The sequence below is a fragment of the Tachypleus tridentatus genome, chromosome 4 (genome assembly GCF_004210375.1).
Source record: "Tachypleus tridentatus isolate NWPU-2018 chromosome 4, ASM421037v1, whole genome shotgun sequence".
NCBI lineage: Eukaryota > Metazoa > Arthropoda > Merostomata > Xiphosura > Limulidae > Tachypleus > Tachypleus tridentatus.
Window position 1 is genome coordinate 27,403,775 of NC_134828.1, and position 18,058 is coordinate 27,421,832.

At 31.7% G+C, this 18,058-nt stretch overlaps 1 protein-coding gene across 1 annotated transcript in view; it reads left to right on the plus strand.

Moving 5' to 3' along the window:
* Nucleotides 1-3,269: 3,269 nt before the first annotated feature.
* scaf6 (SR-related CTD associated factor 6) overlaps nucleotides 3,270-18,058 on the plus strand; it is a 44,518-nt gene continuing 29,729 nt past the window's right edge. Inside the window, 6 exon segments of the mRNA XM_076497410.1 lie at nucleotides 3,270-3,420; nucleotides 6,403-6,530; nucleotides 14,539-14,709; nucleotides 15,133-15,344; nucleotides 16,001-16,138; nucleotides 16,473-16,549. Coding sequence (XP_076353525.1) covers nucleotides 6,404-6,530; nucleotides 14,539-14,709; nucleotides 15,133-15,344; nucleotides 16,001-16,138; nucleotides 16,473-16,549 — 725 coding nt within the window. The 5' untranslated portion in view covers nucleotides 3,270-3,420; nucleotide 6,403.

Below are 18,058 nucleotides of genomic sequence, written 5' to 3' on the forward strand. Positions count from 1 at the left end.
TCGTGTGTATTTTCTGGCCACTTTGAAGTTAGATTCAAAAATTTGTTCTAATCATTTTGAAGCTGCAGTAAAACTGTGAAAAATATCGTTACTAAACATATAAACATTATAAACATCTTTTATATTAATCAACCAGTCTATAAAAGTATTGCAATATTTGAAGAGAAAATTATACATTAAAATCTGCAATCCTTCGGAAAAATTGGCTACCCCTCTTTTAAAATTTCTTCTTTACAATTTTTTTTATATTAAGGCTTCTTACTACGCTGATTAGAAATTACTTTCGTAGATCATTATCAAATAAATATGTTATTTGTAGTATACTCTCTGTACGTTCGTGTAAAGTAAGATTTGTGATTTATAAAAACACAAAATGAAACTGGCACATCAACCAGTTCTCTGTGATCAAAGTGAATTTATACCGTATATTTTGGAGTTTATTCTAGAAAATTAATCTACATTAAACGAAAGGTTCATATTAGTTTAAAATCCTGGCTCTTTCTTAGTTTAAATAAGACGGATATTCAAGGCTTACAAAAGATATGGTGTAAAATATTAATTGTTGGTATGATAAAAATTATTTTAGTTGTCAGCCGTGCCATCTATGAATAGTTAAAGGTATTACATCTTCTAACGGCAATGTTGAGTGAAGTAGAATAGTTACTAATACAGAACATAAACCATTTAACAAACAATTACCCATACAAAGTTAATCGTTATGTTCAAACATTGTCTAACCTTGCTGCAAATATTTCACTTAATCAGCATGAAGTTAAAATAATGAAAAGTTACAATGAATGAAATGAGACACAATGAAAAATTTTGTTTTTCGAAATGTTTTGTTAAATATATTAAGAGTGCTTCAAAACTGGGCTTAGATCACTACTAATAATATAACAATAATTCATGTAATTTATTCTTCTCTGTGACAATGAACAAAAAGGCTAGATTTTTACTTGAAAAAAACAAGAGGAAAAACATAAATGTAGGATGTAAAAATACACAATGATTTTGTTATACGGAGAAGCTACACAAGGGCTATCTGAACTACCCGTCCCTAATTTAGCAGTGTAAGACTAGTGGGAAGGCAGCTAGTCATCACCACCCACCACCAACTCTTGGGCTACTCCTTTACTAACGAACTGTGAGAGTGACTGTACCATTATAACGTCCCACGGCTGAAAGGGCGAGCGTGGTTGGAGTAATATGTATTCGAACCCGCGACCCTCAGATTACGAGTCGAGTGCCTTAACCACCTGGTTATGCCGGGCTCGTACAGACGCGATGTGTGTGTTGTTCTGTGAGCTATTAAAAAACGTTTTCTTTAATTGAAACTAACACTTAAGCTTTGTGAAATAAAGTTGAAGTTAGAAAAGAAAAATCAGAATAAATATTTAAGTAGATGTATGTGATACTTGACTCGATTGGTTAGCTGTATAGGTGAATATTATATAGCATTCAACTGGATTTATTAACGGTATAGGTAAATATTGCACAATGTTGAACACTTTATAATATCCACATGTAACGTTAATCAATCCATTTGGAAACTGTGTAATATCCACCTACATTGGTGGATGGTATACAATGTTGAATTGGATTTGTTAGCTCTGTATATAGGTATTCTACGTTGTTTTTTTTTAAACTGGGCAAGCTATAACTATATAGTAAAATCATCTGAGACGCTCAATTGAATTGACTGAGTTTACAGAGAAATATTATAAAACATCAAACTGAATTAGCTTAACCACAGAAATAAATGTTTTATAATATTATACTAAAGTTATAAATCGTGTTGTTACAGGTTAGTTGGTGTGAAACAAATTATTGACAAACTTACTATATGATTAAAGTGGAGTAGAACTCTACGACTAATTACACTGTTTTGCAAATGAAACACAGCTGTGGTTTTAACTACGAAATGTCTTTGTTTAATTAAGCACATTCTGTGCAGAGTGTGTTAGTATTGTGTAACAGTTACCGAGTTTTAATTTGGCCTTTGGGTAAGATAATTTTTAATAAACGTCCAAAATATATGAAAAGAGACGATTTTTCACAACTGTGTGTTTTAATGTAAATAAATAAAACAATAGCTAATTAATACTTAAATCCTCATTGATGATTTTATTAGCTCTGTTTTTAATTATCATGGTTTTTAAAGCATCCAACCTATCCAGGTGAACGTGTGTTCATGAAAATATGCAAATTTCGAATGGAGTGTTTTTTGTGTTGTTTTTAACAGTATCACCTAAGACAGACAAGCAGTTATTGAAAAACTACATTCAACACCTAGTAACTGAAGAAATCCCTTAAAAAAAGAAGGAAGAAAGTACACATGTATTATTAAAACATCATTCTTTCCTTGAATGTCTTTTTTTAAATTGTTTAGTGAAAATAATTCAATGTGCATTCCCCGTAATGATAATAAATTAGCTTATTTCTTCATTCACGTTTTTTAAAGAGTGTATATTGTCGTAAGCAAAAGGTTACGCCCTCCCCCAGTGGCACAGCAGTATATTTATGGACTTACAACGCTAGAAATAAGTTTTCGATACTTGTCGTGAAAAGAGCACAGATAGTCCATTGTGTAGCTTTGAGATTAAAATGAAATAAAAAAAAACAAACAAAAGTTTAGAAATAAACATCCAATACAAATATCTCTCTAACAGTGCTAAAACTAGCATGAAAAATTAAATTTATTGTTAAGTTTTATGATTAGTAATTCCAGTAACTAAACACCACGATAACTAAAACTTATTTGAAAACGGTAGTCAATGACTAGCACAACAATCTGAAAACTAAACCCTAACTCACTGCGAGGTGGTTATCATATTAATTAATAACAATATATTCTTGTCTTTCGCCAGTATTGAAACGGCTACCTTTTCGTGGCATAAAAATTTGAACTTTCTAGGTAGTCTATACCTATTTTAATATTGTGCGCCCTCTACCAAACATCTAAATTGAAACGTTAAAATATATTTTAAAATAATATTTAAGAATACGTATAAACATTGAATGCTTGTGCGGATAAAGGTTTGGAGAAATTTACCAAAGTATTTAAACATTTTCCCTGCCACATAAATTTGCCCTTTAATTGCATTTTCTGTTGGCATCGCAACTATCCGCACTGTCATTGTCAACGGTTATATTTTTGACTAAGAAAACCGCCATAGAAAGGCCTGAAGAAGTTACCACTTAGAAGCTGGAAACAACGAGGAACGGCTAGAATTGTTCGAGCTGAATAGGCTTAGCACATGTAAATACAATGTTTCAGTTCTGTAAACGTGCTGAAAGGCTAATCGACTACGCTGTTTTATAGGTAATGTTTTTGCTTGGAGCACAGAGATTAGAAATAAATTCATCTGTGAGATTAATGAAACTAAAATAACAAGATGGACCTTCCAAAGCCACCAGAAGGTAATTATTTGTTACATCTAGATATGTACTAATGGTTATTTAAACTTTATGGTGTGAAGTATAAAATGAAATTACGAAAAGAGTTAAGCCTAACTAGCGATTTTTAACTAAAATTGAAAAGTTTTAAGATATTATACAAAAACTAAGTCTATATTTCTCATGATACCAGTATAGGGAGTTTTATGGAAAGTTGAATATAAAAACTGCAAGTTCAGGAATAGTAATTTTTCGCATAAACTTTTAGTACTACGAGATTTGTACCTTCTGTGTCCGATGAAGAAAGAGATGAGTAAGAGGGTTACAGAGTGAGGGACACCCTCACTACAGTTAAAGTAAATAAATTTATTTATGTTTGGAAGGCAATTAGGATTTGCTCTCTTTCTATATCTACCTTTTATATAGTACTCTGAAAAGTGTTAGGATAAGAATATATTTTATCATTCTCTTCATGTTATGGGGCTAATTCTTCCATACCATTACAGAATGTAAATTTTGACACCATAATAGTGCTTCATTGATCACTTTTAACAGTCCAGTAAGCCAGGGTGAGAATACTTATAATTCTTTAGTATTTTTGTATATTTGTACAATGGGCTTGTCATAAGGGTTTTACTTGAATGAACATGCTGATTAAATTTAAGGTCTGAATAGTGTCTTAACTATATAGGAAGAAGCTGGGAAGGAGTTAACATATGGTACTGGTATATGTCAGAAGAAATCGATTAAATGGCACTCCACATATAAACCTTGGCAAAAGTAGTGTCTAACACTACATATTACATTTTGCTGTCATGACCCAAAAAGCATAGACAATTGTCAGTAGAGTAAAGAGTTCACAGTAAAGCCTTACATGATGCTGGTTGGACTCTGATAAATTGCTACAGACTAGAAATGCTCTCCAAACACTGTTAAGTACACTTTAGATTACAAGACTGAGGCGGGTGAATTTGAAAACAGAAAAGGAAGAGACAGAACACTTAAACTCAATGATACTTGTGTTAAGTTCCTTTGTTTATGTTGACTTCAGGACAGAAAGAAGACTGTCACTGATCTCAAGCATGAGACAAACGACCATGTGTCAAATAATGGAAAAGTGTCCAGATTTACAGTATCAAGAAGATTAATAAGAATGGAATACTTAGTTGTGTAGACATTAAAAAATATATTACTTTGATCTCTAGATGTTGTCAAAAGACTGAAATTTGCTCTAACTTACAAAAACTGGACTGCTGATGGTTGGAAAAAAGGTGTTACAGACAGATAAGTCCACGTTTGAAATATTTGTTGAAAGCATAGGTTGTACATCGTGCAGAAGGATGAAAGGTACTAATCTCAGTGTATAGCACCAACCATGAAGCATGGTGGAGGTAGTGTGAAGATTTGTGTTTTTCTGCTGATGTAAGAAGAGCACAGAGTCCCAAGCTCAACCTGGTTGAGCAGATGTAGGATTGACAAATCAAAAGTTACTTTAAAAAAACAACAAAAAACATTGATTTCTCTAGGCCACCCCATCCAGTAAACTAAAAATCAAACTCAGAAAAACCAGCTCTTATCATTCAATTATTTATCAAGCCATCTGTTAAATTAACAACATCCATTACATTTGAAGGCAACCTGTTCCAGAAGCCAACTGCCCTGTTATAAACATAAAGTTGTCTTGGTTGAAGAACACTACTGCCTACTAAAACTATATTATTTATTATTTTTAGCTCTGCGGTTTCTATCATAAAGTATAAGTCGTGAACACTTCAGTAGAATTACCTCTAATTCTCCTCTTTTTCAAGATAAAACAGTTTGAGAGATTTGACCTTTGAATGATAATGTTTCCATTCCAGGTATCATTTTAGTAGTCCTTCTCTGAACACTTTCCAATAATAGATTGTTTTACTCTAAGGTGTCCAAGACTGAACACAGTACTCTAAATACGGCCTATACAGTGGTCTTTGTAATGAGTGTTTTGGACTTTTAGTCAGTATTTCTATAGATACCACCTAATATCCTGTCTGCCCCAACACTAGTAACAGCACACTGCTTTAATGGCTTAAAAGACTGAACAGCTAGAACACTTAGACACTTTTCTTCCATAACACTGTTAAGGTTATTCCAGTCATAATTAGACTAATCATTTTGATGGGACTTAGGGGCTAAGGTAAAGTGTGTGTTAAAATAATAAAAACCCTGTGCTTTCCAAAGCACTAGGGTTATAGGATTTTTATCATTTCATATTAAAACTTCTTGAACCTATGTGTTTTTAATGACATTTTTATAGTGTGTTGATAGTCAAGCTGTTGGTAACAATTAAAATTTTTTCTTTGTACAATAGTAAAAGTAGGATGAAATATATTAAGTAAGAAGAGTTGTTTGTATATAGTTCCTTAAAAGGTTTATGAAGATATGTTGTCCCTTAAGCAGTATCCTCAGGCTATTTGTGTGAACTCCTTAATTTTATGGAGAGGAACGTATTGTCCTCAAAACATCGCTTCCTCAGGTTACATGTGTGTCTGAACTATATAGTAGGATCCAGTGTTTGTACATAAATTACAAGGGATATCTAACAGAAGTGTTAAGAGTTTAGTGTGATGTTGAGAAAACTCTAATCTAGAGAAGTCTGTTAAAGACAGTTGAAATGAAACTTGCTTAGTGCTGAGAGAAACTGAGAGTAAATAAATTGATAGAATTGGGATTGCTAAGACATTAAGAAGTTTAGAAAGAAATGAAATTCAAAGCATAAGAAGTTAAATACTATCTTGAATAGCAAGTATTAGGTTTAAATATAAACATAATAGGATTAAGAATAAGCTTAGTTGCTGCTTTTCAAATGTTAGGAGAGCTAGAAACAAACAAGAGTTTAACTAGGAGTATTGAAGCATGATCATATGTAAAACAGTGGTAACAAGAACTATTTTGAAAACTAGTTTATAAAGTTATTAATATGATAAAGGACAGTTTAAAACACAAGGTGTATTAGTTCTTTATATATAGAATGAACTGCATCCTGTTGGGAATGAAGACAAACACTGGTAATGAAGAGGCTGAATCTAGATGGATTACAGACAAGAGATTAAAGGACAAAGTTTCTGTCAATTGTTATAGACCACAAGATCAGACTGGTGATTTTAACAAATTATACAATGGGTCCAGGGTTAAGAATGTTGATTTGATAATTGTGGGAGATTGGTTTTAGAAACGTTGATTGAAATTGTGTGGTCATTGGAGAATCGGATACAGATCAGAGGAAATCTTAACTTGTTGCTAGAAAAAACAGTGTTTGTGAACAGTGTGTGCCACAAATACAGTCATGATTATTTTGGAGCTTTCTTTGAGTTTATAGTTCATTTTAATTATGATGTTACAATATAATAGGAAGTGCTTTTCATGGAAGAAGATGAAATAGAATTTGCTTGATCATATTGCAATCAGTGGCATAAGTTTTGTTTTGCCTACAAACATGTGTTAAGGTGTGGTTACATTATGCCTTAGTGGTCTAAGTAACTACTTGAATGGGTAAAGAAAATCACAAACATCTACATAAGTTAATGTAAAACAGGCTAAAACTTATGTATATTAAATGAAAGCTTGAAGATTTACGGTTTACAAACATTTCCTTGCATTTAATTTTTGTATGTTCAGAATGCAATTTATGACTTATACTAACACTATTGTTACAGGATTTCTTGTGGTCAGGGATCAAAGGGCATGACCTCACATTTGTAGATTTCTATTCAAAATATTTTTTTGAATGTTTTATGAATGTATGCCAATTTATTTTCTTATTGTATTTTAGACTATAATTCAAGTTTCAGTGTTATATAAATTAGTTACTTTTTCAATATAAAACAAAATTGCTGAATACCAAATTTTGTGTCACATGGTATGTTGAATACAGCTTTGGTTCATATTAGACATTTGTGATGTCCAAATACAAAGTCACCAGTTTCTTGTGAATTAGAAACTCAAATTACAAATATTGACAAGCTGGAACATAACCTCCTTTTCTATTTGCTGAGATATTGATACATTTAGTACAGGGGTAGAAACAGTGAAACTATAAATTTTAGCAATACACCTCAAAATTGACTAACCAAAACAAGAAATCAAGTACAGACAATTATTAAATAAAACAGTCATCTCTTATGTGTGTTGAGTTCCATTGTAGATTTAGTCATCCAGCACTAAGATATCAGCTGATATAGACTCAGTATCTCTATGTGTGTTGAGTTCCATGTGTACTCGCAAATCGTTTTTTTTTTTTTTTTTTTTACTGTCCTTCCACCAGGATTCTACAGACTTGCACAGTAATTCTGTACTTGCAAGATTACAGGTCTTATTCTTAGCTAATTTTATTATCATCAAGTTATTAAGAGAATCATTTATTAGTTTGGACTGCCAGTCATCCTTAATAACTGTCATCTGGAAAAATCCACATTTTCTGGTTCAGCAGATGACACGGAAATCACCTGCATGAGGCATACCAAGGCCAACACTGTTGAACCAGGGAAAGGTTTACTGTCCTCAACAGTAATTTGACTTAACATGTGGGCCCACAATCCACTTGCACTACTAGCCAGGGACTCATCTGATTTGGCAAGTCTTGTGGCTTTGAGCAGTGTCTCATGTAAGTCAGCTTGGCAAATATCAGCTGCAGCATTGAAACCCTCAGCTTCTAGCAGAGAACCAAAGTGGTCCAATAGTGTCTGGAGTTCATTATGGCCATGAGATGACAATGCTTCCTTGCCTTTAGGTTCAAAAATATGAAAGGCACCAATAAAATTCTTATAAAATTCTTCAATTCTCTCATTCAAATTTGTGACAATTTTACCAATGAAGATGGCAGTTTCTTCAGCCACGAATTGAGCAACTGTCTCTTTTGTGGCACTTTCTGAGCCTCTGGCCCTTGTCTGACCACTAATAACAATCACCTTTCCTCTATGTAACCACTTGCCAGTTTGTTCACTTGTTGTGAGCTCTTTAACAATTTTCTGGGATCTCTCAACATGATTCAGATTGCCCAGCTTCTCTTTGCAAACAGTGAGTTTGTCAGAAATAATGTTCACAGAAGCAGAATTGTCTTGTATTTTGAGACTAAAAGATGTAAAAACAGGCAGAACTGCCAAGTACAGGATGAATTTAAGGCTTGTCAAAGTACTGTATAATCCTGCAGCTTTACTTGATACAAATGCTGTGCTAAAGCTGGCCAGTTATGAGAAACTGACTCCAGAGTGCACTCTTTGTAGGCTACCCACTGGGTTCCTGTTGCTTTTGTTGGCTTTACCAGCTTCTTTGAGGCCAGCCCAGTTCTGTGGCGAATTGTCGTAAAACTTCCATAGGTTTTCAAAAAAGGTTTGGATACTATCAGGGTAAGGGATGTCCTTGATGGTTTTCTTAATTGCAAGTTCCAATCAGAGACTAATACAGTGGATCCCTATCAAATAAGGTTTTTGCATTTTCAAACTGTTGACAAGTCCTTTATTTGTGCCAAAATTGACAGCTGCCCCATAAACTGTCAGGCATACAATCGGGAAACTTGCCATATATGGACAGTGCTGCAAGTACAAAAATTAGTACCCAATCTTTCTGTAATTTAAAAAAAAAAAAAAAAAAAAAGTAAATTTGTACTTTGGAAAATTCAATTGTGCCATTATCTATTACACTAATTGTGTTAGGTTAAACTCCAATTCTGTCAGTGGTTTTTCTTGGTTTAAATCAATTGAAAAATACTTGAGTTTTCACTGATGTATATTAATAATGGAATGACTATGTAAACCTGAATTAAAACACAAATGTACATGAAATATTGTCCATTTTAATTTGTCTTAATTAGGAATTTGGGATAAATCCAGAAAATTCACGTTGGAAGATCCTGTTATGAAGGTGTTCTTCTGCCTTCCACTACTTTGGTCATATTGCTGACAAATTGAGCAAAACATCAGTCCGGTAGCGTTATCATACTTCATCCATGGTCGGCCTCTATTTCATTCATTCTGGAAATGACAAGTAGGCTTAGCGCTAGTACCAGCAGTAACAGTTTGTGCTTTGACACTCGAGCTTGGGTTTTTTCAGTCGGGGTTCTATAGTATTGTCTTCTCATTCATTAATCTTGCTCGTAAAGCCAAACTGAAATAGATCATGAGACTTTCCGGTTTTTTTACTATCAGATGCCATGGTCAGATCGTCGTGAATGTTTAGCAGTCACGTGACTATCAGGGACTGCACGGATAAGGCGACCTAAAAGTGCGAGTTTTGAGAGTGTTCACGACCGTTTATTAAAATCTGCTTTTTTTTTTTTTTTTGTCTTAAATTAAATCTTAAATTTTGCAACTTATTTTCCACTCATAGAATATACTTTTAAGCAAAATCTTTGGGCTGTGCATACACAGCTTTTGCCTCACTTATTTTTGAGGGGACGATGTATTTGTGTCTGAGATGTTAGGAATATGACCACTGGTCACTATCTCCGGACATAGTGCCGGTCAAACTTGATTTTTTAACGGACATGTCCGGCTTTAAATAGAAAATTTCGAACCCTGTTCAGTGAATCAAACATAGTGACCTTGCCCATTTCTTTCATTTTTGGAAATTATTATGTGCATCAGCTTCTATCTGTCACATATGAATAACCAATTGAAAGCTCAGAATGTCCCCCTGATAGTTTTCTTATTCTCTGGAATATGGGAAGGCCTTGATTATTTCTTTGTTTTGTATTGCCAAAGGAATTCGCAAGTGAAAATGTTTTCTGAATTATTTTTTTTTCAAATGCAGTTTAATTAGTAAGCCTGATAAACAACAGTGGAATTCTGCAATGCTAGTAGCATAATGTATAATATTTGGTCACTTCAAAATACATATAAAAAAAAAAAATAATAATTTTGTTTCACATCCTCCACTTGTAAAATTTGAAATTGCAAAGTTTGTAAGTAGAAAAAATCATTTTCTCATATATCTTTGTTCAATGTTGTATGTTTTAAGAAAAATAACTGAAATTTAAGAATATGCTATAACCAAGATGTCATGGTCTTTCACAAAATACTGGTTTACTCAAACAAACCGAATACATGCAACTTTACAAAGGCCACTTTTATACTATAAGATACAATAACATGACTGCACATGCCACATCATTGCAACTTCTGTAATGTTAGTTGGACATGGCTGAAAGATTAAGTGGTTATCAAGATGTTGTTATAAAATTTTGCAATTTTCTGATGCATAAAGGTGTTTTTTAATCTTGAAATCAAAAGTATGTTGCATATTTGAATGTCAGTATTCAAAAAGAAAAAAATCCACAACAAAACAGTAACTTAAAAAATCTAATATTGTGTTTTCTAAATCTATATAATATTTACAAATAATCTGCAAAATTTTATGAAGATAGACTTTCTTATGTATACCTACTTCTGTTTGTGACATGTAAATAAGCAATTAAAAGTTCAGAATGTCCTCCACATGGTTCTTTGAACCTTAGCAAAGTATTTATGCAGGAAACTTTTCTTTTTCATAGCTTGTTTCAAACAGTAAGGTTACACTTTAGGGAGATTACATTTCCTATTTTTTTAGTCCCAAATGTAGCTTAGTTACTGAGCATGATAAATTGTAGTAGAACTCTATGGTATTGGTCTAGTAATTTATGCTTTTTTGGTTATTTCAAAGTGTGTGTATATTGTTTGACATCCTCCATTTGCAAAATTTATAAAAACTTAGCAACCTATGGCAAGTAGCAAATGTTAGTTTGTAACTAGAAGATATAATTGCTATACTTTATTTACTCTTCTAGATTTCGAGAGAAATAAGTTAAAGAACTTATTTTTCTTATGAATAGTAATAATGTATATACATATTTATTATAACTGAAATATGACCATATTTTACAAAATACATGTGCACTAAAACGCAATCAAGACAGGTCACTCAGTAAAGGTCAGTTTTCTACTCTTTGATGTGGTACCATGAAGCATGTGCACTGTGTCATTACAACTTCTATAATATAATGTTAGTTAGATACTGCTGGAAGGCCAATATAATAAATAAATATATAAAATAGTCTTAAATAGTTAAAAATTTGTAGTCATTCTAGAATGAAAAAGACATAATTTATATTTCTTTTCTAATTTTTATGGTGGTTACAAGGTTGGTCAAATCAACCATACCCATACAGAAATTTGATAATGAAAATAACTGACAAGGTATAAAGTTTTTCTTAACAAATGTTTAATAATTATCTAAAGATTATATGTATTTTGTGTGTGAAATTTGAAAATTTTCTGATCCATAAGTTTTTTGAATCTTAAAATCAGAATTACTTTGCACGTTGAACATTCGGAAAGGAAAAAGGGGTGAGAAAAATATTTTGTGTACAAAAGTCCTGTAATGCTTACTGATGATCTGCAAAGTTTTGTGAATATATATTTATTAATTTAGAAGTTATAGCACAGAAACTACAACAAGAACAAAATGGTTACAAGGTCAATTTCTGGCAACAGGTCCATGCTGGAAAGAGTTAAAAAAATAGATGTTACTAATGAGTTGATTGAAAGGCTATGGCAGAAAAGAAAATACATGAAGATATGGTTATAATTTATGTGTGTGTTCATGGAATGGGTGGGTTTTCTAAATGAAGGAAGGCCCAGCATGGCCAGGTGGTAAGGGCTCTCAACTTGTAATATGAGGGTTGCAGGTTTGAATCCCCCATCACATGAAATATGCTTGCCCTTTTAGCCATGGAGGCATTATAAGGTTATGGTCAATCCCACTCTTCTTTGGTAAACCCCCAAGAGTTGGCAGTGGGTGGTAATGACTGGTTGACTTCTTTCTAGTCTTATATTGTTAAAATAGGGATGGCTAGTGCAGATAGCCCTTATGTAGCTTTGCACAAATTTGAAAACAAACAAACAAAACAAATGCAGCAGTTAATATAAGAAATGATAGTTCAGTCACTTTTCATTGGAACTACTTTTCTTGACTTATCACCAGTATAATCTCCAGCTGCATAGAAATACACCAAATTGATGTGAAACTGTCACAGCTATAACACCATGTCTTTAGGAACTTGAAGTGAACAGAGCTGTGTTTTAGCATATTTTTATATGACAGGAGGTCAAAAAGTAAATTACAAGCTTACTTTGTATGTGCTTGATTCAAGGGACAAAGTAGGAACAATTCCAGACCAAAGAAAAGCATTCTGTTGGTTCTAATATAAATGATAGGAGGCCTAGACGGGCAGTTGTATACACTAGTAGCTAAAGCATACTATTTCTGTAATAGTAGTCCTCCCCGGTACAGCAGTAGCAGTAAGTCTACAGATTTACAACACTAAAATTAGGGGTTCTATTCCCCAATGTGGACTCAGCAGATAGCCCAATGTGGCTTTGCTATAAGAAAACACACACTGTAATAGTAGGACTAATGCTTTCTGTTTGATAAAACAAGCCATTATTATATCTTGTACAATTATTTTCAATGTTACTTTAATACTTTTTGATATATTTACAGAAACAAAGTACAATATATGTATATACACACACTCGTGCGCACACACATATATACAAAGCAATTTGTATAAATAAGAAAGTGTTTTACTGATGTAATGTTTAATATGTTAAACCAAACCTTACATACATGATCACTTACCTTATGTGGATATATTGTTATTAAATATCATGCATTGTTAGGTGCAGCATCTGACTTAGTCTGCATAAAGTTTCATATTTTTTAAATGTAAATCATCCTAGTTACTAAGCTTAATAAATCATAGTGTAATTTTGTAGTATCAGTATAGGTATTTATGATTTTTTTGGTTATTCAACTGTATATGTAATAATAATAATAGAAATGTAACTACATATTACAACATACTAGTCCACTAAAACCCATTCAAGACAGGGAAGACTAAAGGTAACTTTTATATTATTTTATACGTAACATTAGTGCACATGCACTGCATCATTGCAAATTATGTGATGTTAGCTAGACATAACTGGAAGGTTAATATAATAAAAATAAATAAATATTATGAGACTCAAGCTACTGAGGTTAAACAATTTATATTTATTTACTAAGTTTTATAATGGTTACAAGGTTGGTCAAGTGATAGACCCCACACAGGTTATTGAAAATACAATCAAATATAAAGTCTCGCTGAAAACAAACGTTTGAGATGTATTCAGGATGTTTCAAAGATTGCTCAAATGGTATTTGAGATCTTTGGGATGAAGAATATTTTTTTTAATTATAACATGAAATAACTTTGCACTCAGACTAGTAACGAAACAGACTCAATATTTTCACAAACAAATCTTTAGAAAAATATTGCAATAAAAATCAGATTTTTGCATATAAAAGAATTGTAATCTTTACTAATAGTCTATCAAAACTTGTGAAGATACACTTACTGTTACAAAAGTTATAGTGTAAATACTTAACGTGTGTATTATAACGAGCCTGTTGTTAAAGCGTTAAACACAAAGAACGTTGTCAGAATAACAAACTATTAGGTAGAAAACAATGAGAAATGTTTTTATTTTTTATAAACCAGTTAGAGAAGTATAAAAAACGTTTCTTTTAACCCGAGAAAATTTGAACATGTTTCATGAAAAATCTAACAATTTCATTATAGAGAAATAAAAGATCTAGATGTAGAGTAAAGGAATGTCAGAGTTGAATCTAAGATGTATTAACATGTAGCCTTAGTGTCATGTTCCTCTTCTAAAAGCAAGCATGAGAATTGTTCTTTACTCCAAATTAAAACAAAATATTGTACTAGGCTTATATTTTTCTTCAATTTAGTGGAGAGTATGATACAGTTTAAAATTGATATGTAAGTTGTAAATATCTGAATTAAAATTTTGTTTGTCAAAAATGTTCAACATGTGAGAATATGAATTTTAGGTTATATTTTCATGTTGTAAACATAAATAGTAAATGGAGTGTCATTTAATGTTATAGGTCTCCTTATTTACTTTCTACATTTTTATCAGTTTTTTACTATTAAACTTCAGTATTATAGTACTGTCTCACTAATATGTATTTCAAAATTTCATTTTGTTTATTTTCCAACATGAAATTTTAAAAAGGGTAAAAAGACTGTGTGTGTATATATGTGTCATAAATGTATATCTTTTTCAGATCAAGAACTGAAAAATATAATTGACAAGCTTGCCCAGTTTGTTGCTCGAAATGGTCCAGAATTTGAGCAAATGACCAAACAGAAACAAAAAGACAATCCAAAGTTTTCATTCCTGTTTGGTGGACAGTTTTTCAACTATTACCAATACCGAGTAACTTCAGAGCAGGCTAGTAAGTAAACTGAAGTTTCTTGTGAAAATTATTTTAAGATATTTGTAAAATGGAATTCTTGGTTTCTTTTACTATAAATTTGTTTCATGTCCACTTATTTAAATAAATTTTATTTGTGTTAGTATTTATATTCTCTGCCTGTGCGAATATAAAATCAGTTTCTGTCTCAAGCCCTGACATTCATTGAGTTCATGATGTGTATCAGCTTGTTCATAACAAGACTATGTGTAATTCTGTATTATTTTCAGGGTTATAAGACTCTTGGTTATTCTTGACTAGAAATTCAGTACTCCCAGAAATACATTAATTATTTCTCAGTTTTAATATTTGTAAGCTTAAACATTGTTGGTGGTAAAAACAGATGGGTAGTTTAGTTTGGTAACTCAGTTGTGATTTCAAATCATGAATATTTGTTTTTTGTAGTTATCAAACAGAAACAAAGAAGTGAACAGCAATCAATCGTACAACATGCCATCACCCAACAGTCAATACACTCAGCCCCTTGGCAACAACCTCAACCTCAACCTCAGCAGCAACATAATGTTCAACAGCAAATTCAGGACATCCAGGAACAGATACGACAAAGTGAACAAAATCTTGCAGCACAACATCAGGTCTTGATGCAGCAGCAACAGGTACTGTTAAAAACCTTGTACATGGTAACTGGTTTGATAATTATAATAGTGTTTAAATTGAATAATTATATAAATACCAGCATAGTTGATTACAGTCATAATAGACTAGTAGTAGCAATTCTGATATTGTAGTGCTGTAGTTTGCTTCTAATCTCCAACACACACACACACACACAAATATTTTCATTGTTTGTGGCCTTAGTAAACCTTTGAAGCCATTTTGTATTCTTGGCAAGTAATGTATTTAATGTTTACAGGAGTGGTTTTCATAGTAACTATGAGAGTTTTCAGGTTAATTTTAACATAAATTCATTAATTTTTTTGACCTATTTGTATAAGATCTTTACGTGAGGTGTCATAAAGCTTGTGATACACTCTCTGACTGCATGTGATTACTTACATGGATGACAAAGATGATTGTTCTGGAGTTTCTTTTCATTCACTATTTGTTTCAAGTAAACTTTAGTTTTGAATATCAGTAGTTTCTCTTAATCTCATTGTAGGTTTTAATTTGATATTTTAAAATATGTTGTAGATGAAATCTGGTTTATTATGCTAAATAATAAAACCTAACTCTTAGCAAATTGCTACAGTTACTAATGTCAACAAATACACATTTAAGGTGTACTTGTAATAAATTCGAGTTTATTTCCCAGGTTCAAGTTGACGAAAGTATTCGAAAAATTATGGAAGAAAGAATCCATACATTAGCTACAGACTGTCAATTTAATCTAGAAGAAATGGGCAAAGTGATTCAGCCTATTATTGAAAGTTGTACAAAAGATGCCATTTCTGTAAGTTCTACTAATACATTGTAATTTCAAGCATTTTATTTATAAGTGGGGGTTCCTCGTTCCTCTTGATGTTAATTAGTGAAAATACGTACAGCATGCTTTTTTATTAATGCTTTAATTACAAATCTAGTTATCTACGCATTTCTTACTTTTGACATCCTGGATGAAATAACTATGCATTGAATATGTTAAAAACTGTAGCTTTTATACAAGCATTTACATGTTCTAATGTAATTTTTCTCCCTTTTTAATGGGATAAATAAAGCTGGTATATATAATGCAAAGAACTTAATCTTGTAGTTAATTATTTTTTACAATTTGTCTCACTGTTCAGGCTGGAAAAGGGTGGATATTTAATCATGCCTTCTCTGCCAAGGAAAATGAAGTCATAACCCAGCACTTATTGAGAAAGTAAGACAGTCTGTTCCCTTTTTTAAAATCTAAAGTAAAATGTTTTCATAAAGACTTTGAGTTTTTACAATGAACTTTTTAAGTTTAGGGTAAACATTTTCATCAGACAAATGCTTTGTTTTTCTAACTTTCTGAACTTAGTTATTAGGTCATTCATATTGACCAATCCTGTTTTGAGTCTAGGCAGAAAAGTAACAGATTAAAATATTAATAAAGTTTTCCTAAAACAATATTTTAAATGTTTTTAGGGATCACGCAAAAGAAATTTTTAGATTTTTTAGATGAGGAAATGTATTTTAATCTTAACATGAAAATTGTTTTACACACAGAGTGTTCAAAATAAATACTCAATAATTTCATGCCAAAATTTATGAAAAAAATGTATACTATGTTGAAAGTTAGAAGTATTGAACTTATAAATATTTGAAATGAGGAAAAAGCAGTCATATGGTTAGTCAAATTGACTGAGTCCCTGATAAGAGGGTTAATTACAGAGTAATTGTTACTCTGTCTAATCATATTTAAAGTTCCTGAATAGCTGTTTTCCAAACTGTTTCATTAGTAAATGATCAAACCACTTGATTTGACACTATTACAAGGTTTTAACCAAGGCCTGTGCAAAAACTAAGGGAATGTTTGAAAATTATAAAGTGGATAAAATATTTTCAAGAGGTGGTAGGATGTGTGTAAGAAATACACTTATTCCTTTAAATGGACAGAATATATTTGTTTTAATTAACATTTTATGATACATTACTTTCTATTTTACCATTTAACTTTTGTGTTTTTCTCAACTTAAGGTTCTATAATTTTTATTAGGCAAATGCATACTTGGTTAAAGTAAATACTTAGTATATGTGAATAGTCTTCAAATAGTGAAAATTTAAAGCTAAACAACATAAGAATTAGAATAACAATTTATTTTGTAAAGTAAAACTTTGAGTAACTATCTTATAAAGTGTGCAAATCATTAGGAAATGGAATAAGAGTACAAGATAAATTCAAATATTATTGTATTAACAAGTAACAAAAATGTTTAACTGCAACATGTTAACTTCAGTTATGTTTCATTATTACAGTGTTGGTGTGACACCAGTTTATTAATTATATTATTGTATTAACAAGTAACAACAATGTTTAACTGCAACATTTTAACTTCAGTGATGTTTCATTATTACAGTGTTGGTGTGATACCAGTTTGTTAGTTATTTTATTGTGTTAACAAGTAACAACAATGTTTAACTGCAACATGTTAACTTCAGTGATGTTTCATTATTACAGTGTTGGTGTGATACCAGTTTATTAATTATATTATTGTATTAACAAGTAACAACAATGTTTAACTGCAGCATGTTAACTTCAGTGATGTTTCATTATTACAGTGTTGGTGTGATACCAGTTTATTAATTATATTATTGTATTAACAAGTAACAACAATGTGTGACTGCAACATGTTAACTTCAGTGATGTTTCATTTTTACAGTGTTGGTGTGATACCAGTTAACTTTT